At 35.9% G+C, this 25,627-nt stretch overlaps 1 protein-coding gene across 1 annotated transcript in view; it reads left to right on the top strand.

Moving 5' to 3' along the window:
* Positions 1-25,627, top strand: part of Epha3 (EPH receptor A3) — a 383,817-nt gene that overhangs the window by 95,577 nt on the left and 262,613 nt on the right. Inside the window, exon 3 of the mRNA XM_023719233.1 lies at positions 1,327-1,987. Within this exon, the coding sequence (XP_023575001.1) occupies positions 1,327-1,987 (661 nt within the window). The remainder of the gene's footprint in view (positions 1-1,326; positions 1,988-25,627) is intronic.

Raw genomic sequence — 25,627 nt, 5'->3', positions numbered from 1 at the left:
GAGGTCCAGAAGCCTTGAGCTCACAGCATTGCAAAAATGTAACTTTCTTTGAGTAGAAGGTAAAAATTGCACATCATGGAAAGAAAATGCAGGCACTGGGATGACAGTTGGAAACAACTGATGCAATGGTTTTAGGGTCTTATGAAATATCAACTGAATAATGCTAAGTTAAAACCTCAAAATCTGCTCTAAGGATAACAAAACAGCACAAGTATTGCTTTACTGTTGTAAGAAGGCTTGAAAATTTCAAGTCATTTTAGTGAGAAAATATTGTGTTTGTATAATCTGAAATACTGTATCAACAAAAGCAGCAAAACATACATTTTTTAATACTTCTTAACTATGTAAGGTCTAATATGAGCTTAAAAACTAAAATTGAAATGTATATCATATCTTGTCTTCTGCTTTACTTATAAAATTCCAAGTTTTTACTTTGGGGAAAAATATGGCATACTTATATGCTTAATTTAAATTTGCTTTCAAGGGCTGGCGAGATAGCTCAGCAGACTAAGTGCCTATTTGGCAAGCGCAAGGACAGGGGTTTGATCCACATGCTGCACGAGCCCCACCCCCAGGTGTACTGAACCTGCCACAGAGATGGGGTGTAGTTGTGCCTGTCTTATTCCCAGCACTGGGGAGGCTGAAACAGGAAGATCACTAGGAGTCTGAGCTACATAGTGACACCCTGTATCAAATAAATTAAAAAATAATAATAACTAAAAATAAAAATAAATTAAATTTGCTTTCATAGTTCTCCAACATGGATCAATGGAAATGACTTAGCTACCTTTAAATTTATACAAAAAGATACATGGCAAAGGCAAAATTTGAAAAGCCAAAGATTTATACAATCTGAAGAGAAGCCAGAGTATGAAAAGGCAAAATATAGATTCAGTTCATTTTTCCATGCATGAAATTTGCCCAGCCTGGGGGCATTATCCTCTGCTCAAGCATACACACATAGTGCATAGACAACAGAGCCACAGTGTGGGCTGTGGGAGGGGACCTACCTCTGGTTCTGATCTCGGTGAGTTTGAGTACGCGCCATCATTTGGTCCCAGTTATACAGGAAAGGCCAACACAATCTGAGTTTGTTGACAAAAATTATAAATTGCCTTGTGTCAAATCACTCATAGAACCTTGCCCCTGATAAAAACTACAAACAAGAATGCTATGCAGCTGCTCCACTTTCAAAGTCAGTAGCGCTGAAGTTCCTGTTTATTTGCTCTACAGTTTCTGTGATGCTCTTGGTGTGCTGGTCTTTTATTATTGTTTATAATGCTTCATTTTTTAATTCTCCCTCTACCACTTCCTTTGCTTCTTCAGTGGGAAGAGATCAGTGGTGTTGACGAACATTACACGCCCATCAGGACTTACCAGGTATGCAATGTCATGGATCACAGTCAGAATAACTGGCTGAGGACAAACTGGGTCCCCAGGAACTCAGCCCAGAAGATCTACGTGGAGCTCAAGTTCACGCTACGGGACTGCAACAGTATTCCCCTGGTTTTGGGGACTTGCAAGGAGACTTTCAACTTGTACTACATGGAATCCGATGATGATCACGGGGTCAAGTTCCGAGAGCATCAGTTTACGAAGATCGACACCATCGCAGCTGATGAAAGCTTCACTCAGATGGATCTTGGGGACCGCATTCTGAAACTCAACACTGAGGTTAGAGAAGTAGGTCCCGTCAACAGAAAAGGTTTTTATTTGGCTTTTCAAGACGTCGGAGCTTGTGTTGCCCTGGTTTCTGTAAGAGTGTACTTCAAGAAGTGCCCATTTACAGTGAAGAATCTAGCTACGTTTCCTGACACCGTGCCCGTGGACTCCCAGTCCCTGGTGGAGGTTAGAGGCTCTTGTGTCAACAATTCCAAGGAGGAAGACCCTCCCAGGATGTACTGCAGTACAGAGGGCGAATGGCTCGTACCCATTGGCAAGTGCTCCTGCGACGCTGGCTATGAAGAAAGAGGGTTTGTGTGCCAAGGTAAGAAACAGCCTTCTGTTTTCCTCAGAGGGGCATTTCTCACCTGCTAGCTTAGCAGCAGTGGAAAGGAAACAAACCTAACTTGAGTGCACTTAGAGTAAAACATGCCTCAAACGACCAGAGTTGATTTATGTGTAAACTTGATCCCGCCTGGTGTGCTGTAGTAATATTGAGCTTGATTGTGGGGTGGTGGGCCATACCATACAGAGGTGTCTTATGTTCTGCATTCAAGGTTTTTTCTGGTTTTTAACCTCTTATAGCAGCATAACTCTGCTTCAACTGTAGAAAAAAATGTCTGTTTCGTTTAGGTAGAGGGTAGGAGCACCTCTGATTCTCCGCTAATCTAGATCTACCATAACTAGATATTGTGGTGACCGTATTTTTGTTCAACGTCTCATAACGGTTTTCACTTACATGCTATAAAATACAAGCTTTTCTTCCTTGGCATGTGGCTATCAAATAGGTATTACCCATTCAGTAAGATTCTAAATTCTTTGATTTAGAAATCCAGGACTAGGAAATTATTACTATTGTATATACCTTAAGGGAGCAATGACAAAGCCATGACACACATGCTATGGTGTTCTTTGAAGACAAAATATGTTAATGTAAGGGCTGTTTGTTTCTAAAGTATGACCTCAGTAATCAGGTTTAATGGCCAAGTTGGCACTTTGCAGTGAGTGAGTTCTGAGTTGCACTTCAAACGATTCCCTAAAGTTTCACTTCCACTGGTGTAGGCATAACTATTTGGTGCACTGCTTGGCCCAGTTTTACTGTCCCCAGCAACACCAGTGTCTCCCCTTAGTTGCAGCTTTCACATAGTCACAGAGAATCTGGACTTCATTCTCAGTTTTATTTTCATTAATGCATCTTTGCACTTGGTCATGCAAAGGCTCTTTTTCATATGACATTATACGTATGACACATGTTAGGTCAGATCATAAATGTATGTAATTTAAAATGTAATAATTAACATTAGTCATGGTTTTAAAGTATGACAGTAAAACCTAAATGTATAAATGAATTTATGGGAGAACTTCAGTCATACTCCTTAAAGTCTTGACTATTTTAATATCTTTGTTTGCTTTTACATTCTGTTGAGAGAATTGTTTGGTATTCTACTTATTGGCATTTGTTATAATTGGCAGTCACTGTTTATAAGCCCACATAAAAGGAAGAATATAATATATTTATGTATGCCAATTTAAATATATGAATATATCATAGCATTTTCTGTTGACTACAAAGACAGTAATAAAGTAATGATGTGCCAGGCACAGGAGAAATTTAGATGAATATGTTATTGTATCTACCTTTCTGGAGCTCATAATCTACATTAAAAAAAAGATACATAAATAAATAATTTTCTTGCAAGACAGGCTAACAAATCTTCTTCATTTTCTGCCAGGGATACAATGTACCTTGCCACTATGGTGGAAGAAGATTAATTTCCAAATTAATCATGGGAATTGTTAATTAATCATGCAAAGATTTTGCATTCAGGCTTTGTATTCATCTCTATTATGCTTAAAAATTTTGGACTAGAAAGAAAGGGCTAAACACTTCACACAATTTATTCATACTACAAGACAAGATTGATAATTTGTTTACTGAATCATTGTCTTAAAAGACCTCAAAATACATAGCAGACTGACATAGTGCTGTGTTCTATTTTTGTGTCACAGAGGGACTTTAAATATCTAAAGTGCATTGCTGGCCCATTTTCTGACTTTAGTACTAAAATTCTTCCTATTTTGTCCTCCAGTCCATCAGATACCTGGGGTAAAGTTCAGTCCACTAAATGATGAGCATGTAACAATCTCCATTTAATAGGAAAAAACAAATGAATGAAGATGTTTTGCACTCAGCAATTGTTTGATTTTAGAATAATAAAGACAATATTAAAAAACTACAACCTTTTCTTGCTTGCTTGCTTGCTCCCTTTCTTTCTTTTTTTGCAGAACCAGGCACTGAACTCAGGCCCTTGCGCTTGCCAGGGAAGCGCTTATTCCACTGAGCCCTCTCCCCGGCCCCAGAATTATATTTCTGTTGCTTCTAGTGTATGCTTTCATAGAAATTCATTTTCCTGAAATAGGGTGAATGATTACAAAATATATTTTGGTCACATTTTTGATTATCAATTTTTGAGGCCATGAAACACTTGCAGCCTTACACAGAAACACTAGAAGAAGAATGATGAATGGCATTGGTACTAAATTTATTTGGTTTGTAGTTATAAAACATGTGTTTTGTCTATGTTTTAAGAAACATTCGTGTGTCAATATCTGAAGGCAAATAGATTTTTAAATGATTTATTAAACAACAAACCTTGTAAGAATTTAAACTGAAATACAAGCTACCAGTGTTCTTGGTAAATAAGATGAGTTATAAGAATTAAAATTTGGGGCAATGAAATGCATTCTTGTGCTCACTCATCTTCCTGTTTGTTTTGGCTTGTGTCATTTGATGTTTAGCTGTGGGAGAAAGGATACAAGAGAGCTAAGGGCAGAGCACGAGTCACCTTTGACTCTCAATGACTGCGTAGAGCGAGGAAGTGAGGCACAAGGGAAAGGAATATTAGTAGCTAAAGAGTTACTCTGGAATTCCTTGACAAGCAATGTGGAAACACAGAAAGAATTGACTCCAATGAGGTAAAAATACTTATTTTAGTGAATATAGTAAAATAGACATGCACATAAAATGTAAGTGCATCCATCACTTTAACTGAAACACGATAATAAGAAAATTAGTAAGAAATGCAACCAAGCATCCATCAGAATTCATTTGCTAGAAGGTTCTCTAATCCATTGTTTGTAAATGTGGCTTCTGTTTGAGCAAACTATCTGTCATATTCAACAAAAGAGGAGGAAAGCATGCTATTGCTTCTAGATTACCATGTATGTGGATTAAACCCTACCTGGACTATGTGTTTAACCTGGGATAACTTCCTAGTTGAAGTGTGGTCTATGATGTGTAGCAGGTGGAGTTGTTTTTATGCAATGACAATGAACTCATTTTTTAAAAAGAAGATATTTAAAGAATAAAATTAGTGAGCCCACTTCTCCTGCCATCTGCCTTCCATGACTGATAATCAGGACTTTACCTTCCTGGTTTTTGCCTTTGAAGATTGGAGGTATGGGAAAACTGGAGGTCAATTCAAAAGAACTGTCAAGATCTTTTTTTTTTTACCTTTTGTGTTTAATGAATTGTGGCATCCACTTTGATTTAATGTGGACAGAATAAAAGAGTTAACTGCTTTTTATAGTTACAGTTAAAGCACGTAGCAGGAAGCTAGCACAAATTTTGTTCATACTAAGTGTTTAGACTTAGTGTACCACATACCTTATTAATGTCACTGAAAAATGTGTTGCTCTGTGTTTTATCTCTACATGTTCATTGTGGAGAGCTGAATTCATTCCTTGTTCTTTCACATTAGTAGCATAACATTAAAGTGTGCTTGGTGGACTGTAAAATCACAACTAGACTTCTTGATAACTCGTTCAAATTATATGTGCTTTACATATGAAGTAGGAAACCAACTTATATTCTCCACTCACTTTTATGTTAACTCAGAGATTCTAAAATCAGTGTTGGGCCAGGGAGATAACTTGGCAGCCTAGATGCCTGCCTGGCAAACGCGCAGACTCTGGATCCATCCCCCATACCGCAGGCTATGCTGGCCTAAGCCTCGCTGTCCACTAAAACCAGGCATGGTGACGGAGGCTGTGATCCCAGCACAGGGGAGGCTGAGACAGGAGGAGGACTGTGAGTCCCAGCTGCATAGTGAGACCCTGTACAGAATACGTAAATAAACAAGCAAATAAATAAATAAATAAATATTTTTTAAAAATCAGCTGCTGAGATTTCAGTAACATGATACTTTGAAGACCTGCTAATTGGGACAAACTAGGGAAAAGTTCTCAATGCCAACTGAGTGTATGTACAAAGAACAGCAACATATTTGATACTGGAATAAATTCAGTAGCAGTGTCATCAGTGTTTTCAGAGTGGAAGTTCCTTGGGAAAAGACCACACTGTCTTATCAGAGTCATTGTGAGAGCCTACCTGGGGCGGGGGGGATCTCGGTTACATATTTACTAAATGAGCAATTACTATGAGACATCTATGCCAACTACATAGACCTGCAGTGCAAGTCCTGGAGAGAACAGAGTTTATATTATTTATCTGAAGTCTACTAAGTTGCTCAGAAATCAGACAAAATTTTGATTCATCTAATTTAAAATGAACACATTTTATTATTAGGTAACATACAGTTATAAACAGTAAAGATTAGATTCACTTGAGTGCTCATTGGAAAGTAATGATTATATGAAGTAAAGGAACAATATTAATGTCTAAGAGAATATAAATTTTATTTCACGACATTATAATGAATTTTTTCTAATTTATAAGTATCAGGCTACAAAATTCATACTTACAATGTAACAAAGATGCCTCCATTTTTGAAATGTTAATATTTGCTCCCAATATTTACATACTTACACAGTATAATCTTTAAAGGACTGAGATAAAAATAAATTTTTTTCATAGCATTAGATTGTTTTTCAAATTTTGAAAAATTTTTCCCCTAAATTTTAAGATGACAGCTACACATTTCTGATTTAACAGTTGTATTTCATGGTTTTTGAACCAAGTGAACTTATTTTAATTTAAAAATATTGCTGGTAAGCAATAATGTAAGTTTGCAAATACAAAATTGAATAGATGTACTGTGACTGCTCTAAGATAGTAGTAAAGTCTGTGACTTCTGCAAGATTCCGTACGCTTTCACCGATTGTATCATAAACTTTGCCAGAATTATTGTGATCTGTAAAACCGCAATGAGCCCTCCCTAATTTCAGTTGCATTTACTTGCCCTTCTTAGTGAGACTGCTGTCACTAGCAGATACTTGAGTCATGGTTTGAAGAGTTGCAGGAATCCTGCATGACCACGTTGTGACTAGGGGTCACACTCACAGCATCTACACGTAGAACGACCTTCAGGATGGCCAATGAGTGCAGCACTAAGCCCACGGTCTTGCACCCAGCACTGAATAAAGTATATTTGAACATGGTCAATGTAGGCAGGCATCACCGCATTAAAATTTATTATAATCATTGCTTCCTTGTGTCAGTGAGTTTAAACAGATGATGGCAAATGCATGCATTCAACATTGTCTTCTTTACCCTATATTGCAAAGCTCTGAGACAGAGTGTCCTTAATTTATATAACTAGGTCTTACCATTTATTCATTGACTGCCTACTTCCTTGGAACTAGCATACTTAGTGAAAGTGACTTCATTTTTTTTGTTCAATTTGCCCTCTTGTCTATTTAGTTATAGATGATGCTTCTTTTCTTGTCTTATTGTTAGTATTTCCCTTCCTTCTACCCAGTGACCACTCTTGATTTGGTAGCATCAGACACTTCACACATTCTCTTACTTTTTATTGCATGAGTTCTCCTTGTTAATTTCTCATAAGTTTCCAAAATTTACAGGTGGACATTTTTATAATGTATATCTAGAAAGATTTTTAGGTTTTAGCTGACTTAAGAAACAGTGGAGAAAAAAAAGCAAACAATTCTAACAGTAAACATTTTAATACTACATTTCAAAAACTTTGAGCCATTATTTTTTACACTGGGTTTATGTCTTATAGTAGATTAGGTTAGCTATAATATCCTGGCATTGAAAGAATTATGCTATGTTGCAGATAAGTAAGTAAGGTAATAGCTACAGAAACATTGTACTTGACTCTTTTTTTTTTTTTTTTTTTTTTTGGCTGAACCAGGGATTGAACTCAGGCCCTTGTGTTTGCCAAGGAAGCACTTACTCCACTGAGCCATTTCCCTGGCCCCGTACCAGACTCTTTGTGGAATTAACTATATTTATTGGATTTACTTTAAATATTTTATTATGTACACTGAAGAAACACTAAAATAAATGCAAAGATAATGGTAAACTATAAGTTCTAGGAAACTTAGAGCACTTGTATGAGCTACTATGTGATATTACTAGATATCTTTTATTAAATTATGTGAGTATACTGTCAAAAAGTAATTACATGAAATATCTTTTCACATATAAAGAGAAGTAGCATAAGGGATTATTTTATATTTCTAACTTTTAAAGGTATAACAGCTCTTTCTTCAGTCTGTATAATGACAATATAAATTTAAACCATGAATTTGCATAGTTAAGACATTAATAATAAATGAGAGTTCTTTTCTTATGTTTATACTGCAAATCTGGTTATTTTAGACAGAGACAATTTAATTATAAAGGTATTCAGAAGAGATGTGATCATAGTGAAATTTAAGAAGCAGAGCAAGTTAGTATTTAAACATTTAAATATATCATATGAATAAGAATAATTTAAATTATCCAAGATGAGCTATTATAATTTCTCAAAATTGAAAACAATTCCATAAATGTTAGCAATAGTCATATAATCACAATGATATAAGGTAGCTTATTTTATTAAAAGATGGATTCATTTACTTTATATAGTTCAGCTTTTGTTGTACAGTTTTATCAAGTCAGCAGGAAAGTAGATTTTTTTTTCCTTCGAGTAATTACTCCTCTTTATCGTAATCTGACAGCTGAGTCTTTAAGGACATTAGTGAAGCATTTTCCTAAGGCTCCAGCTTGAGCCACAGGTATCATTTATAAGGTGATTGTAAGGTATCTTCTTTTTGAGTAGCAAGTCATTGTTGTTGTTGTTGTTATTCTTGTACTAAGTTCTATGGGTTTTCAGAAGTTGAGCCTGGTCCATGTGTTTCAAAGATGAAAACAATAATTAAAATAATTTCTGTATACCAAAGACATAGTCTTTAGAAAATGTAAATAATTTGTCCATTGCATAGTTTGGTTGTTTGCGATACTATCGCAATATATGGCTCAAGCGTCACAGGAGAGTGTCTACTACGGGAAGCATAGACATGGTCCAGTCATTTCAGTTGCAGAAGGCAAAATAGCTCAGACGTTACTTGAAATATTTATTCCCATCACTGAATTTTCAGTGTGATTTCTAAAGAGCATGATCATTGCAGAACGTTCTATAAATATAGATTAAACATAAATTTTGTAAAATGATTAGAATGATCCAACAGAAAAGCTCCCTAAGTCCTATTCCTTGGGACCAGTGAACTATTGGTTATATTGACTACATGAAGATTATAATTCTTTTCGCATCTTAATAAATAACACACTGTTGAATGACATGATGAATTGTCATTACAATCACTGTCAAGCCTAAATGAGCACTACAGAAAATTTTGAAGTTTCTTTCTTATAAATGAATGATATTTTTTATAAATAGCCTTCCTTGGTTGTGATTTGTTGTATGACACTCTGTGAAACAATTTTCATTAATGTTTACATACCATTAATCCTACAGCTTTTGTAAAAGACACAGCTTTGTTATTCCAAATGTATGAGTTTTCTAAGTATTGAAATACTTCAAACATAAAATTTGAAGAATTCAATGTATTTCTTTTCAGAATATATGTGCCACATTGCAAGTTTGATTGTTTGTGTTTCATTAACTTTTTCATTGTATTTATTTGCTTTTTTAAGTCAATCCCTTCCAGAGTAGGAGGAATCAAATACTATGAAAAATAAACAGAAAGCAAAGGCTTTCTCTCACTCTTGAGGTACTTAGACTATGTAAAATGTATTTCTAACAGTTTCACCGATTGCTTTTGTCAGTGTAGATGCACTGAGCATTTTCTACATTTTTCCCTTTTTAATTTCTCCTCCCTCCACTTCTGCATTCACAGTTTTGACAATTCCTTATTAGTTACACAGTAGAACTTATAAGTGCTAATAAGGGTTTACATTACAGTCCTGACAGCTGGTACTGAACTTTAATACAGAACAATTGTACAGAGATGTACATGTTTTGATAATATTTAATGAAGGTATTCTTCATGTATGGTCCATTTCGGAAGAAACAGATGGATTAGAAAGGCCACATTTATGCTTTTCTGTTTTAGCATCTCATCTTCCAGGATGTGGACAAAACACCCTGCTGGCAGGTAATTCTATCATCATTTATGGATTCCACTCAGGAACTGCACACATGATGGTGCAAGAAATTGTAACCACTTGTCACATTCCTACCATTACTTTTTTAATTCTTTGCAATATGTAGTTTTTTACCTGCTTTTAGAAACATAATCACACTGTGGACTTTTAATCACAGAAGAGGTTTTTTGAGAAGAGACCCAGATACCCTAAGGGTAAATCACCAAGATTATGAAAACCATAACTCCTGTAGGATTACCCAGACATTTTGTATTACAAAAATAAATAAAAACTAAGAATAGCTTCAAGTATTGAAAAATCCAGAGTATAAATATTCTTGAGTATTCTGTTCAGTGGTCAGTTGCAATCACAAAAGTTTAAAAGTAAATTCTATAACTGAAAACAGCTGTGGATTTTTGATATGAAGATTCAATTCAACCAAGAAAAAATAAGTATACACCATGAGATGGGAATAATGTTATAAGGTCCATGTAAACTTCTGTGGAAACTCAGAAACTAATACGGTTATGCAAATGTTTGGAAAAGAGTATTTTTTTTTTTTTATTCTAGAAGACTGGGTGTGGTGGCACACAACTGTAATCCCAGCACTTGTGAGACTGTAAACTGGAGGATCTCCACGAGTCTGATCTATGTAGCGAGACCCTGTACTGAATACACACACATAAAAAAGGATTCTAGAGAGGAAAATTTGCATTTCAAAAATTTGGAAGAAAAATATTTGGAAGAATTTGCTGCCTATCTCATGCTGCTATCTATAGTGAAGATGAAATATTTTGATCCATCAATTTTAATGCTTGCAAGGTGGATAGCATGTAGAGTTGATTAATGTGTCATATTAAGGGGAAGGAGAGTACAGTTCTTGCTCTCTAGCACGTTGGATTCTAAAGGGAATTTGAACTGAATTTATGTCAAAAGGAAGCAAGCCTACTAGTCATATGAAAAAATAGTAAGGCAAACATGAAGGTTCAATATTATTTAAGGTCACACGAAATTGTGCATTAAGTATTCCATCCTTTATTCATTTTCTTCAACAAAAAGGCACGCATGACTGCTAGATCAAGTGTCCAGTGATTTCTCTTATGCCGCTGGAAATGTGGCACTTAACAAGACAGATACGTGTTCTCACCCATGTGCAGCTTTGCGGCGTTAGCTGATATACCAGGAAGACAAATGCTGACACAGATTATTTGAGGGCAGCGTGAACTGAATTCGCAAGTCTCTGCCAGCTTTCGGAACCCAGGTGCTTCTGCCTCCACATAACATCTGGCCGTGTCTGAAAACATTTTAAGTCCTTACAGCCTTTGGGAGGAGGTTGTTGTCAATACGTCATGTTTGGAGGCCAGAGGTGTTGCTAAGTATCCTAATGCATAGAGCAGCGTGCAGGCAAACATAAATATATGGGGAGCATTGAGAAGCACTAATTTAACTAATCCCATCCTTACACAGACATAAATTAAGGAGAAGATGTACCTCTGGACTCTTTTGTTCTGTATTTTCTAGAAGGTGATGACACTTTGAAAGGCACTCGAAATCCTACTAGATACTCAGACAACTAAAAAGTGACAATTATGTAAATAAAAGCAAAAATAAGTTTCTGTACCTGGGAGAAAGAATAAAGATTTCATGAATCATCATATAAAAATGTTTTAAAATAGTGAAAAATATATTTTCAAAGACTTGGACAAAGTGACAACTAGTTGGTCGAGGTTAGTAATACAACAAATGAGAAGAGGAAGAGGAAGAAAAGAGCTATTAGAGAGAACTCATTTGAAGGTTAGCAAGTATTTCAAATGGGAACAGTTCAGACACTTGCTTTGTTTGTTTGTTTATTTATTTATATATTTAGTATGTTTTAGGGAAGGGTCCACAGGGTGTTCAGGGTCTCACTACTAGATCCGACTTGTAGTGATCCACCTGTTTACAGCCTCCCAAGAGCTGGGATTACAGGCGTGTGTCAGCATGCCTAGTCTCAATTGCTGTTTCAGCTCGCACCGGGGGGTGGGGCTGGCACAGCAGGTCAGGGGATCAAACCTCTGGTCCCTGCACCTGCTTGCAGGTGCTTTAATCTGCTGAGCTATTTGGCTGGCCCTGAGGCACTTGTGGAGTTAGACTCCATTTTAGATAGCCCTGTTCACTGACAGAAAATCAAATCTGATATATGCTCCTTTTCAAAATGTAATCTGACACTTGAGTAAGAATGGAAGGTAGACATATTCTATCAATAGTCTTAGTACAAAGTTTCCATGTTTTAATTCTAGAACTGGTCCTTTGAAGATTAAAACAAAACCTCTGTATCAAGTATTTCTTTAAAAAAACAAAAAAGAAAACAAACTCCCCCCCCCCAAAAAAAAACCCTCACCATTCTTGCTCTTGATGTAACTTGACACTTCATTTACCCTTCCCAGCAATTTATGGAGCAGAGAGGAAACTGAAATCTAGAAAAATTAGACAAGTACTCAAGGCTGTAGTTAGTAAGTGAAGAAACTGCAATTTGAAATAATCAGAACATTCCTGTGTGTGGACCCCTGTTCCCCAGACCACCCTGTGTGGAAGGCCAGTGGCCATGAAGAACCTGACTCGTGTCCACCTGCACGGCCAGAGGCGGGCCGCGACTCAGAGTCGTGTTTAGTGCCAGCAAGTTCTAAGGCTGTAACTCAATACTTTTTATAGTGATGTTTCTCTGAAACTACTAAGACGATCTGCTTCGGGCTCCAGTGCCAGACCAGGTTCTGTTCCTTGGGATTCTGGATCATTTTCATTTCTAGAAGGGAAATAATGTGAACAGATGGATCATTATGAGTCGGATCTAGTAGTGAGACCCTGAACACCCTGTAGACCCTTCTCTAAAAAATACTAAATAAATACATAAATAAACAAACAAAGCAAGTGTCTGAACTGTTCCCATTTGAAATACTTGCTAACCTTCAAATGAGTTCTCTCTAATATCTCTTTTCTTCCTCTTCCTCTCCTAATTCGTTGTATTACTAACCTCGACCAACTAGTTGTCACTTTGTCCAAGTTAGTAATGGAGTGATGGCGAGACCTTGTCTGTCTTTTTTATAAAAGAGCATGAAATTTATTTTACATCTGATCCCTACATATCTACTTACCTATCTATATTTCACAGCATCTTTTTAAGTACTAAACTCAGTTTTATTTTTCCCTTCTGATATCCTTCCTCATCTGTACTTTCCCTTTTAAAATATGGTTTTTGGTAATTTTTCCATCCCAAACTATGACAATCATGGCCCAAATGTGAAAGTTATAAATATATTTAAACTGCCATTAATTGATGGCCTAACATGTACCCAGTTATGCACATAATGTATCACTGGACCCTTAACAAACATCTGACAAAGTAAATATTATTGAATTTTATCAGGGCCAGACTAGGATTTACTAATTTTTCTCATGTCATGATATCAGAATAGAAAGGCAAGTCTGATTTTGAAACATAATATAATCAATGACATGACAAGTTATTTTTTTCATTTAATGTGGCTTTTACAAGTCACAATAAGAAAATTGACAGAAATATTTGCTTCCAAAGGACTCTGCTTATTAGAAGTTGTTTATTACAATTTAGAAAAAATATTGACAAAGATTATCTTAAGAGGCAAGAGTTACATATTCATTAACACTTCTTTTTTTTCAATATAGAATTTAAAAGCTGTAACACAAAAAAGATTTTCACAGTGACTCTTTGTTTTCTGGGCATGTGGAACTGAGTCACGCCTCTAATTAGCTCTGTTTTTATTTCCATTGCCCCTGCTGTTACTGAGGACATGATTGATAGGGGACGATAGTGAGGGGAGAACAGGGCCTCAGAAAGACACTCGCTGGGTGCCCAGTGTGCGCGCGTGCACAATATGCTTCATTATGAGCTTGACACTCCTCCAAATGGCAGACTGGGAACGGATTTTGGAGAGGTTGACAATTCTTTTATAGACTTTTCAAGGAACTCGTAGTGCTGCTATATGAAAAAAAAATGCATGCATGTAAATGTATATATGCATGTCTGTTGACATGTGCATCTGTGTGTTTCTGCATATGCATTACATGCATATGTAACATGCATGTGCATAGTATATATGTCCATATACATTGTACACTTAGCACTATATGTATATATGCAATGCTTAAATGTGGTATTAAAATGTACTTGAAAATGTTAAAAAATTAAAAAGAATCAAGTCTAATAAAATAAGCTGAGTTTCAGAATACACTATGATGTTGCATAACCTGTCCTATTTGTTTGTACTGCTATTAGGATAATGCAATCTGCAAAACAGGTTAATATGTATAATTGGCATATCTTCCAGTATTTGGAAAAATGGAACTAACTAACAAATACATAGACTTTCTTAGGCAAATCAGTGTAGAATAAAATATCTATGCTTACTAACAAGGTTGTTTCATGTGAATATCCATGGAAAAATGTTTTCTTTGAAACTTTTATTGGTGGTAGAGATTATAAACTTCTTTATTGTTGTCAAAAAATTCTTAACATTGAAACCTTGTCAGAGTCTAAGATTATTTAGCAAACTAAATTATAAGTACAGTAATTTTTTTAAAGTGTTCACATTCAAGAGCAGAAGAAATTCCAAAGATATATATATATATATATATATATATAATTTTTTTTTCAAACAAGAAACACACTGATTTCTATCTAGACATGGATAATGATAATCGTGTTCTACTAGGGTTTCTTGGGAAAAGGAAGCTGGACATAAAAGCCAAGCCTGTCCTTCATAAGGCTGATGGTTACTCTTATTAGTGATGAAAAGGAAGTGGGAAAACACATTGGCTTGCTTTTTATTATGCACAGTATGCAAAACAGATGAATGCTTGAAGGCCCGCTGAGCTGCCACAAGGAAAGAGATTTAAACATTGTTCACGTTGGCTAGTAGCCAAGCTCGTGCTGTAGGCCCTGGAGAAGGTCGGGATTTCAAAGGAACTGTCAGCTGCGCTGCTGCGGGCGAGCTGCCGTCGCCTCCTGGCCCAGTGACAGCCCTGGGACTTACTCAGCAGAACTGGTGAGGTCGCCCTCGTCTTGGATGGCCTGGTATGCACTGGGGTCACCACAAAGAACCTATGATGCCCTGGCGTTGAACGATGATGCGGTTTGCCTTTATATTTGAATATTTATACCACTGTAGTATGGTGCTGCCTATCTATCAGTAAATTTGATTTCTCTCTGTCATAAAATCAAATATTGGGTAAGAATAAGAGTTCAGAGAAAACCGTAAATTATGGTGCTAAAAAGTGAGTTCTGTTTTTCAGTGAAGAAAAACAAACTTTGTTTTTGTTATAGACAGAACTGTTTCTAAGACGAGCAGTAGGGCTTTCTTCCCCTCTGTAAATTCATAGGACCTGGACTGGGATCTGTACACCACGGGTGGACCTTTTACGGGAATATTTGCGGTCTCTTCCTTTCTCAATACTTTCACTACTTTACTAGCTTACATGTAACAATATCGAATGGGAAATGTGGAACAACTGGAAAATCTCAATGAGTGCCGGAAGTGCTGCGTGCTCGGCTTTCGTTTCTTCAGAGAATGGAAACAGCTCTCCTTCTTACACAAATAATTTTCCATAAAATTCAAGCACCAAGCTTCATAAAACCTGTAATGCAATTATTTGGCATATCAATCCGATGGTCAATAAGAAAATTGAAACTCAGACCTTCCCAACAGATGCAAAGGACTAGTTATGTAACAATGATATTAAAATAACATCTGACAAATTAGTTAGCAATTATTGATCTTATACCAGTTCATGTTTAATTTTTTATTCAACTTGGTTTTCATTTGTAAAGACTTTAAGGAGGAAGAATCGGAAAGGGAATTGCCTTCATTTCTTTCTAAGGAAGAAAGATGGAGGCAGACATTAATTTGTATTAAAGATCTCAACGACCTTATAAAGCATATACTTTCTAAATACTCCTTAATGGTTTATAAATAGATAAAAACTAAAATAACTGTTCAACTCTCATACTTAATTAGCAATCTGTGAGTTGAGAGATTATCTTCAAAATTTAAAGAAAAAAATAATGCAATTTTTATAAAACATAGAAAGCTGTTTGGAAATCATCATGTTGTGTATTGATCACAATGTCCACCCAGGAATATCTGTTAGAATGGAGTGTCTTAAAGGATTATAATTTTGAAGTCAAATTTTATATGCTATCATTTATTTGGTGAGACATAATTATAATGGCAGCTTCAATGAATGAAAGGATAGATGATTCTACAGCTGAGGAAGTCAATGGAAATTGTCTAGGAAAGCTCCCAGAACATTTTCCTTCATCTGAAAGTTTTTGACATGCTCTGAATAGTTTTATAGAAGTACACTGGCAATGCAAGTAAACCAAAGAGAATCATTAAATTTTCTACCAATTGTGAGACTGTATACATATTAATTGTATAGTTCAGATATCTTCTATGTTTCAATATTCTTCTTTTTTTAAATGTATGGTTGCTGTAGAGCCTCACTGCGCAGTTCAGACTTGTGATGAACCTCCCTTTTTGAGCCTCCCCAGGGCTGGGGTTATAGGTATGCGTCACTAACTCGGGCTCTGTGGCTGGCTCAGCATGCCTTAGGTATGGGGCTGGTGCAGCATGTGATACTAGGGATTGAACTTTGGTCCTTGGGATTGGCTAAGCTTGCCTAAGCAGGTGCTTTAGTCTGCTAATCTACCTCACCAGCCCCCAGTTTCAGTATTCTTAAGCAGACATCAATTTACAAAATTTTTATAGTAACTTACTACGTTTTCTAAGTGATTTTTCCAAAGAACTTTATAGGGAACACCATTGCCGCAATCCAGAGTGCAGGATGTCTCTTTTACGTAAGCCATAGGTCACTCTGCTATGTCTGAAACATAGATTAATATACAGAATTATTTGATTTCAAAATTACTTAAGGTGGTTAAAAATTTGAAAGAAGGAAGAAAGTACATAGAATGAACACAGTAAAGATGACAACTGACTATGGGGACAGAGCAAGAGCCCAGGAGCCGTGACACATGGTCAAGTCTTCTACATCTGTGTGATCCTAGAAAGCATCTCAGGGACTCAAAGTGCACATGGAAGATCAGGTGTTCTTGGTGAGAACTGAAGGCACAAACACATATTGTTGTCATGTTCCATCCACTCTGGTAAAGAAGCAGACCATTATGCAATATGTGTTACAGGGCTTTCTTCATAGGAAACAAAGATGAAGTACATCATTACTTTAATTAAATTAAACAGTATGAATCTGAAGAGGACAATTTTGTCATAGTTCCGTTTTCTTATTCATTCTGCAACTGTAGGAAAATTACTTAACCACTCTGGGTTTCTGTTTCCTCAGGAATAAATTGGAAAATAGTACAGATAAAAATAGTGTCTCCTCTTTAGTGTTTTGGGGCAGATAAAGTAACATTTTGTAACATGTCTTATATGTATCCTGGCATAGGCCATGTACTTAGTACTAACTTTTGTTATAAAATAAATACGTACCATGAGGGAAATCAGGTATGCAGAAAAGATTTTTCCAATAAGTTTCTAAAATGCAGGCACTCAAACATTTATTATACTTCAAATAAAAATACAAATTAAACAAAGTAAAATTTAGTTAAACTGTACATAATTTGTCTACTATAATACTTCTGTGCTCTTAGTCATATTTAGAACCTCAGTTGATCCATGATTGGATAGTTTTTAAGATTCAAATAACTTTACTTGCTTCAGTAATTGGTTTTGATGGTCTATCTAACACGGTTCAGGGCTGTTTCTTTTAAAATAAGGCATGTCATACCATTCTTAATTCTTTGTAAGTTTGAGTTACTCTGCAGTGTCAGTAATTTTTTTACCATGTAGAAAACTTGTTTTATTCAGTACTAGAGAATTTGCTTCTTCATGAGTATCATTAAGTTTGAAACTTAAGCATGATTAGTGAGATTCAGTCATGCTGAAATCCTTCCTGTACATTTCACAGAATAACACTCTAAGTACAAAAAAGTGTTGAAAATATGCTATGGCAATAAGTACATGTATAGGGAGAAAAGCAGAGAAAAGATAGTATTAAATCACAGAGGTGAATACAGAGGCAGACAGAGAGACAAAGCACACACACATGTTGCACAATGAGCTTGATCAAAAATGGTCTAGAGAATTCAGTGAAGATCAATTACTCAAAAGTTCATCTGTTTTTTAAGTGTTTTGTCAAATAATTAGTAGCTGTCTTGAATAGTGTGTGAATTCAGACTTTCAGTACCTTCAATGTATGGCTAGGTATTTTTATTTTTATCTTTTTATTTCAAACATATGTTTTTACACTAGGCATTTTAGTTACTATTGTTAAATTGGTTTTTAAGTGAATTACTTCAACTTGCTATTGACAAAAAGTGAGAGCATTTCTTTTCCAAATTTGAAAAATTGACTTTAAATTTTGGTGGTAGTCTTGCTTAGATATAATGATATAAAATCCAGGGAACACTTCTAAGTCTCTGATCCTGCATTTATAAAGTCATAGTTTATGGGAGTATGCTTAGTAGCTTATTCCTTTCTGCTGGTGGACACCACGGAGGAAGCAGTACTGGTCTTTCTTTCCACTGCTGTCATGTCTAAGCCACAGTGTCCCAAACAGCTACGGAAGCTCTTCACTAGAGGGCTGAGCTTTGAAACAATGGATGAGAGTCTGAGGAGCCATTTAGAGAATGGGGAACACGCACAGACTGCGTGGTAATGAGAGACCCGAGCACCGAGCATTCCAGGGGCTTTGGGTTTATCATTTATGCCACTGTGGAGGAGGTGGATGCAGCCATGAATACAAGGCCACACAAAGTGGATGGAAGAGTTGTGGAACCAACTCTTCTCTTGAGACAGTTCTCTTTGGTTCCACAACTCCAGGTGCCCACTTAACGGTGAAGAAGATCTTTGTTGGTGGCATTAAAGAAGATACTGAAGAACATCACCTATGAGATTATTTTGAACAATATGGAAAAATTGAAGTGATTGAAATTATGACTGACTGAGGCAGTGGAAAGAAGAGGGGCTTTGCTTTTGTAACCTTTGATGACCATGATTCTGTGGATAAGATTGTCATTCAAAAATACCATGCTGTGGATGGCCACAAGTGTGAAGTGAGGAAAGCCCTGTCCCAGCAGGAGATGGCTAGTGCTTCACCTAGCCAAAGAGGTTGAAGTGGTTCTGGAAATTTTGGTGCGGTCGTGGAGGTGGTTTTGGTGGTAATGACAGTTTCAGTAGCAGAGGAATCTTCAGTGGTCGATGTGGCTTTGGTGGCAGCCATGGTGGGGGTGGATATGGTGGCAGTGGAGATGGCTACAATGGATTTGCTAATGATGGATGCAGTTATGGAGGTTTTAGTAGCTATAATGAATTTGGCAATTACAACAGTCAGTCTTCAAATTTTGGACCCATGAAGGGAGGAAACTTTGGAGGTAGAAGTTCTGGGCCCTGTGGTGGTGAGGCCAATATTTTACCAAACCACGAAATCAAGGTGGCTGTGGTGGCTCCAGCAGCAGCAGTAGCTATGGCAGTGGCAGAAGGTTTTAAACACTTCCAGGTAACAAAGGTTAGCAGGAGAGGAGAGCCAGAGAAGTGACAGGGAAGCTACAGGTTGCAACAGATTTGTGAACTCGGCCAAACACAGTGGTGGCAGGGCCCCACTGCTACAGAGAAGACATGTTTTAGACAATACTCATGCATATGGGCAAAAAACTCGAGGACTGTATTTGTGACTAATTTAATAATGGTTATTTTAGTTTCTGTTCTGTGGAAAGTGTAAAGCATTCCAACAAAAGGCTTTAATGTAGATCTTTATTTTGCACCTATGCTGTTGATTGCTAAATATAATAGTCTGATCATGACATTGTAAAAATGTGTCTTTTAAAGATAATAATGATTTATCTTTCAGTTAAAAATTCTTAAATATTTCTTGAGTAAATATTAAATTGAACTAAGGAACTTATAATGCCACCAGATACAAAATATTTAGATTAGGGTTGAGTATGTTAAGAAACATTTTAGGTCATGAGAGAGATTTAAATCCTGGAATATGAGGCAAAATTGCTGAAGTGTTCTGTATCTACTCAAGAATACTATGTGAGTCTCCTATTCATTCCTATTCCAATAGTGGAAAGGTAAATGATTCACAGCTTTACCTGTGATTCAAGAGGCTGATTATTATTGTTTTTATTTATTTAAGCACTTCAGGGAAATTTACTATATAATTCAGAGTAAAGAATTCAAGAATATGATGGTTATTCTTTTGGGTAGTTTATTTTTCATGTCCCATGTCCAAGAATGACTAACTCTTGTTTAAACTGGAATGGTCAAGTGATTCAAGGTTCCAAAAATTTATTTAGCAAACTTCACATTCACTTTCTGCACTGTGGTTTCTTGCATAAAGTACATACACGTTAGGGTTGTAAGTACAGGGAATTTACGAGGTTAATTATAGTGTATTCTGCATAACACAGTCATTTTGGTGGTAGTTCAATATTATGCTTGGCCTGTGTGATAACGCTGTGAAGTAGACTTGCTATAGCTTGAACTTTGGTACACTTGCTTAGAATGACTGTTCTCTCAGACACATAGTCCCCAGATAAAAGGCCTACTGAGATTCACTAAATAATAAAAAAACAAAGAATTTTCTGCTAAAGCAGATTCCTTTGCTTGTTGATATTCATGGACAGAGTGTGTAATTGGCAATGTATATTTAAATGGTGCACAAGATTATAAAAGAAAGTAGGATATTGGAGATGAAAACTTGAGTGGAATATAGTAGCACTTGTGAAGAATAACAAATAGGAATGGGAAAGCCTGTCAGCACAGCTTTAGTGGATGAATGTCTTGGTTTTCATATTTAAATCTAATAAATACGGGATAGGTACAAACTAATGTTATAGCAGATAGTTGAATAATAGATCACTCTTATTTGGCATGTCAGGAAAGGAATATTAAGAAGTATCAAGTAACTATTTTCTACTTAGAACTATTGGATACATTATCATATGGGATGACTTGGGTAAGTGTTATATAGGATTGTGAGTTTAGTATTAAAGCATTATGAAGGATGTAGTATTTGTGAGGCATGTCCTATGTTTTCCATGTATATAAAATCTAGTCAATTAGTGACCCATAAACATATACAAAAATATGCAATTACCAAGTTCATGAAAACATGTGTGTGATACCTATAACCACCAAGGACATAGATAATTTTAAAATAGAAAGCTTTCCCAAGTATATAGAGCAGCAATTTTCAAACTGAGGTACATGTAGAGAGTCACATGCAGTTTCAAAGGATACACTTGAGCTTTTATGATTTAAAGGCATTAATTTTATATCCTCAACATTGCTATCGGTGACGTTGACTTACAAGGGAACTTGATGTCAGGATTCAGGATCCCAGCTAACATTCTGCCTCTCCCTCCCTTCTCAGAAATATTTTCCTTTTTTTATCTAAAGAAAAGCATTTTTTTTTATCCACATGAAATCTTATTACACAGTTTGTCCAAGAAATGGTCAAGGGATAATTTAAAAATTAGTGTTAAAATATGAATGAAAATTGTATCAAATTGCATCAAATAGGTTTGAATTCTTTGCTTTCATCCAAATTGATAAAACCTCAAAAAAAACCTTTAAAACATTGTCTTTTGATAAAAAGGTAAATATGACTTTAATGAAAAACTACTCCAATTAAATATATAAATCAAGTTCAAAGTGTTGCATCACAGTGCCCTAGCAAAGCTAGTTCTATCCACATATTTATATGGAAAGATATTTTAATGCTTACAACAAAGAAAAGTAGAAAAACAATGATTGTCACTGAATGTCAGTAAATGATAGCCATTCCAAATGGGAAAATGGTCTGGTTAATCTCTATAAGAGTTTAATTTCTGTTGAGATAATATAATGTAGTATATACCTGTATCAAAACACCTTATATCAGCATATCTGTATCAAAATATCACTTTTTATAGTTCACTTAAAAATAGATTTAAACCTTCAAAAATAGTTTAAAGTGTGTGACATTCAAAGCATTGATTGGTTATTTCCTATGAATATATTGTAATATGAAAATGCAGAAAAATCTGTAGTGTAAAAACCAATTGATAATTTGTATTTCAATATTTTATTTCAGCAATATATAAAATTGGTTGACTTTTTTCTTTTTTTAAATGATTTTATTGAGAAAAGATAGCAATGAGACAGTTTCAAAACGAACTAGTAGCACAGTTTCAATAATAAATACATTGCACATTGTTGTCTCAGTGGTTATTCATTGTACAAGATGCAGACATGACATCCTGTCCACAAATGCTATTAAAACAAATCTTCTTATTCATTGAATGGAGAGAATGTAGCTGTCTCTCTATCCTAACTATTTTGAATATACAGGTACAAGATGGTTGTCTATTTGTATCTCCTTTTTTGTTTAGTTTTGTCAGAGAAGGACATTCCATTGTCATTTAGATATTATAGGGGTGTGAATTCAGCAAAATATCCCAACATAGTCCAGTAGTCCATAATAGTAGTGGGTCATCTACAGGACTGGCAAAGTCAGAAGTTGTTGACCTGAGCCCTTTACAGCCCAGCATACCAATATGGCTTCACCCCTTATACCTCATTTTTATACCTTTTTGCTGGATAGTTAAGACCAAGATAAAACAAGACTTATATAACAAGAAATGTAACTTTTGTATCTGATAAGGTCAGTCAAGTAACCTCAGGATTTATCGTGAAACCCTATACCACAGTTTGTAGATCCTTTGTCAGTGTTAGCCACGTGGAAGGGTCACAGCCATTACTTGACCAGTTTGCTCTCTGTGAAAGCCTGAGAAAATGTTTTCTTTCTATGTGACCCTCCTAAGGCACACTCTACATCATCGATCACTTTCCTCTGTGGCCCCATAATCTCCTTGATCAGAAAATTTGGGACACAACTGAGTTACATGATGTTATAGTGCAGGTTCTCCTATGTCCTGAGTCTTCACTGACCTTGAAAGACTAGAGCCAAAATTTTCGCTGTCCTTGTAGCTCTTATTTTTCTCTAATTTTGGGTCTGCAAACTTAAGTTGTTAACCCTGAAGAAGAAAAGCTTGTTATTACCCTACAACATATGCAGTTGGGCTTAACCTAACTACCTGTCTGAATATCAAACACCTTAAGCATAACATGGAATAGGTATTTTCCATCAAGTATTGAAAAGTTAAACTTTAAGTCTCTACAGAATATGAAGAAAAAATTATAAATATTAAATATATGAATAAACAATTATATAACTTTACACAGAAATTTAGAAATCTAACCATATATAGCATTGTATCAGGACAGTCCTGTGACTTTTTTTTTCTTGTCTCTTTTTTTCATTTATTACCCTTTTATTTAAACAAACATTTACTTGAGAGACAGTATGACAATAATTGGTATGTCATGACAAGCGGTACGTATTTAGAAGACCCGAATGACAGGCACTTCAAGCATGACCCTACCATTGCACATTGCTTTCTTCAGTGCCGTTGCTTAGTTCACAGGTATCAGCATATATAGTTAGTCAGAGTAACAATCCTACCAATTAACAGCTCGTTTCAAAAACCTGCTGATGTTTCTCAGGATCATCGCCTTACCCATGTTGTATGTATAAATGTATTGGTCAAGATTTTTGAACACAAAACATATTTCCTTAGTAAAATATTTGAAGAGGTATGTTAACTATAAACATGAAGTCAAGAAAAGCAAATAAAAAATTTATCTATTTTGACATAAATGATATTTAGCATCAAGTTGCTGTGGTACTGAAATTCCACCGGGTGCATTTAAAAGACTAGTGTAGCTGCTTTATTTTAAAATGTCAATATTTACACTATACTGGAAATGAGATCATTTCCAATTATTTGCACTCCTGAGGAAACACTTTAAATGTCAGCATAAAATACAAGTACACACACAAACACACACACACACACACACACACACACACATAAATGTCTTAAAATTCTTTTAGAATGTATGTGAGTAATTAAAGTTTGAAATTTATAGATGTAAATCAACAACCTTATGTTACCAATAAAGATAAAGTTATGGAGCAATTTACAAGTTCATTCATAGTAGTTAGAAGCACATCCCAACTAGAAGGAGGGTCTAAGAGAAAAGTTTCATGAAGGGTGTAATATATAAAATTGAAAATCTGTTGGATAAAAATGGCCTCTTAATGTAGCTGAAAGTTATAATGGAAATTTTGCTCAGATTTGTTGCCTCAGTCACCTAACTGTAGGAGGTTTCAATATGGCTGAAGTGTACAATTTTAATGCACTGGTATGTAAAGTTTTAATGTTATGTTGGATTAAAGATTTTAAATTTTCTTCAGACAGTATTTACAGTTATCTGTTACAAACTTTACGGGAAACAAAATTAGTGTAGAAACTGTATTGTAAAGCTACTATACTTGTAAGCAGGCACAGGGGCCAGATGTTCAATCCTGCGCCTGCTGTGCTGGCCCCACCCCTGGGGTACGCTGAGATAGTAATTGAGACTGGATGTGGTGGTGCGTCCCTGTAATCCCAGCCCTGGGGAGGCTGTAAACAGGCAGAACGCTATAAGTCCAATCTAAGAGTGAGACCCTGAACACCCTGTAGACCCTTCCCTAAAAATACAAAAAAAAAAAAGCTCCTATAGAACTTACAGGTAAGTACTATGTTTTATGATTTTACCCATCAATCAAAATTCTTTCTATAAGGTCATATTTATTCCAAAAAATTTAATATGCTTAGATAGTGCTTTTGTTTGTTTAGGATTCTGATTATATAAATTAGGGCTTCTCAAATGTAAATGTACATGTGGATCACATAGAAATATTGCTAGAAATGCAGATTCTAAATGCAGTTCTCGATTCTTGGCACTGTATTTCTAAAGAGCTCTGGGGCATATGGACTTAGTGAAGTCCAAAATGGTCTCGCTTTCTTCATCCATGGCAAGGTTATGGCAAGGTTATGGCTGACTGTCTTATGACAAAGCAGATTCATAAGAGAAAAGCCTGGGAGGGGGGAGATAGCTCGGCAGTCTAAGTACCTGCCTGGCAAGTACAAGGACCCTTGTTTGATCCCCATTACCGCATGCCATGCTACCCAGGAACCCCAGGGGTGCCGTGCGAGCCACTGAAACTGGGTATGGTGGCCCATGCCTGTAATCCCAGTGCTGGGGAGGCTGAGACAGGAGGACAACTATGAGCTGAATTGCGTAGTGAGACCCTGTACCAAAGTAATTAATTAACTAATTAATTAAAAGAATTAAAAATTAAATTAGAAAAGCTTAATACATTTAATCAGTTTTACATGACATTCGAAACTTCATAAATAGAGATTCAGAAAAACTGTAATTTAATGCTTATGTTCAATGACAAGTAAACTGGCATTTAGAAATATTACTGATGAAAATCTTGTGATCAATGGGAACGAACTGGAGTGATTTATCATTCCCTGTCCAAGGTGTTCTCTGTTGTTTTTATTTTTTCCCCATGTGAAGGATGGAATCCTTGCCACATAAGGGATTTCACATTTTCAACACCTTTCACTAAGAATTT

The sequence above is a fragment of the Octodon degus genome, unplaced genomic scaffold, assembly GCF_000260255.1.
Source record: "Octodon degus isolate 3935 unplaced genomic scaffold, OctDeg1.0 scaffold00066, whole genome shotgun sequence".
NCBI lineage: Eukaryota > Metazoa > Chordata > Mammalia > Rodentia > Octodontidae > Octodon > Octodon degus.
This window is presented reverse-complemented; position numbering and strand designations above follow the sequence as displayed.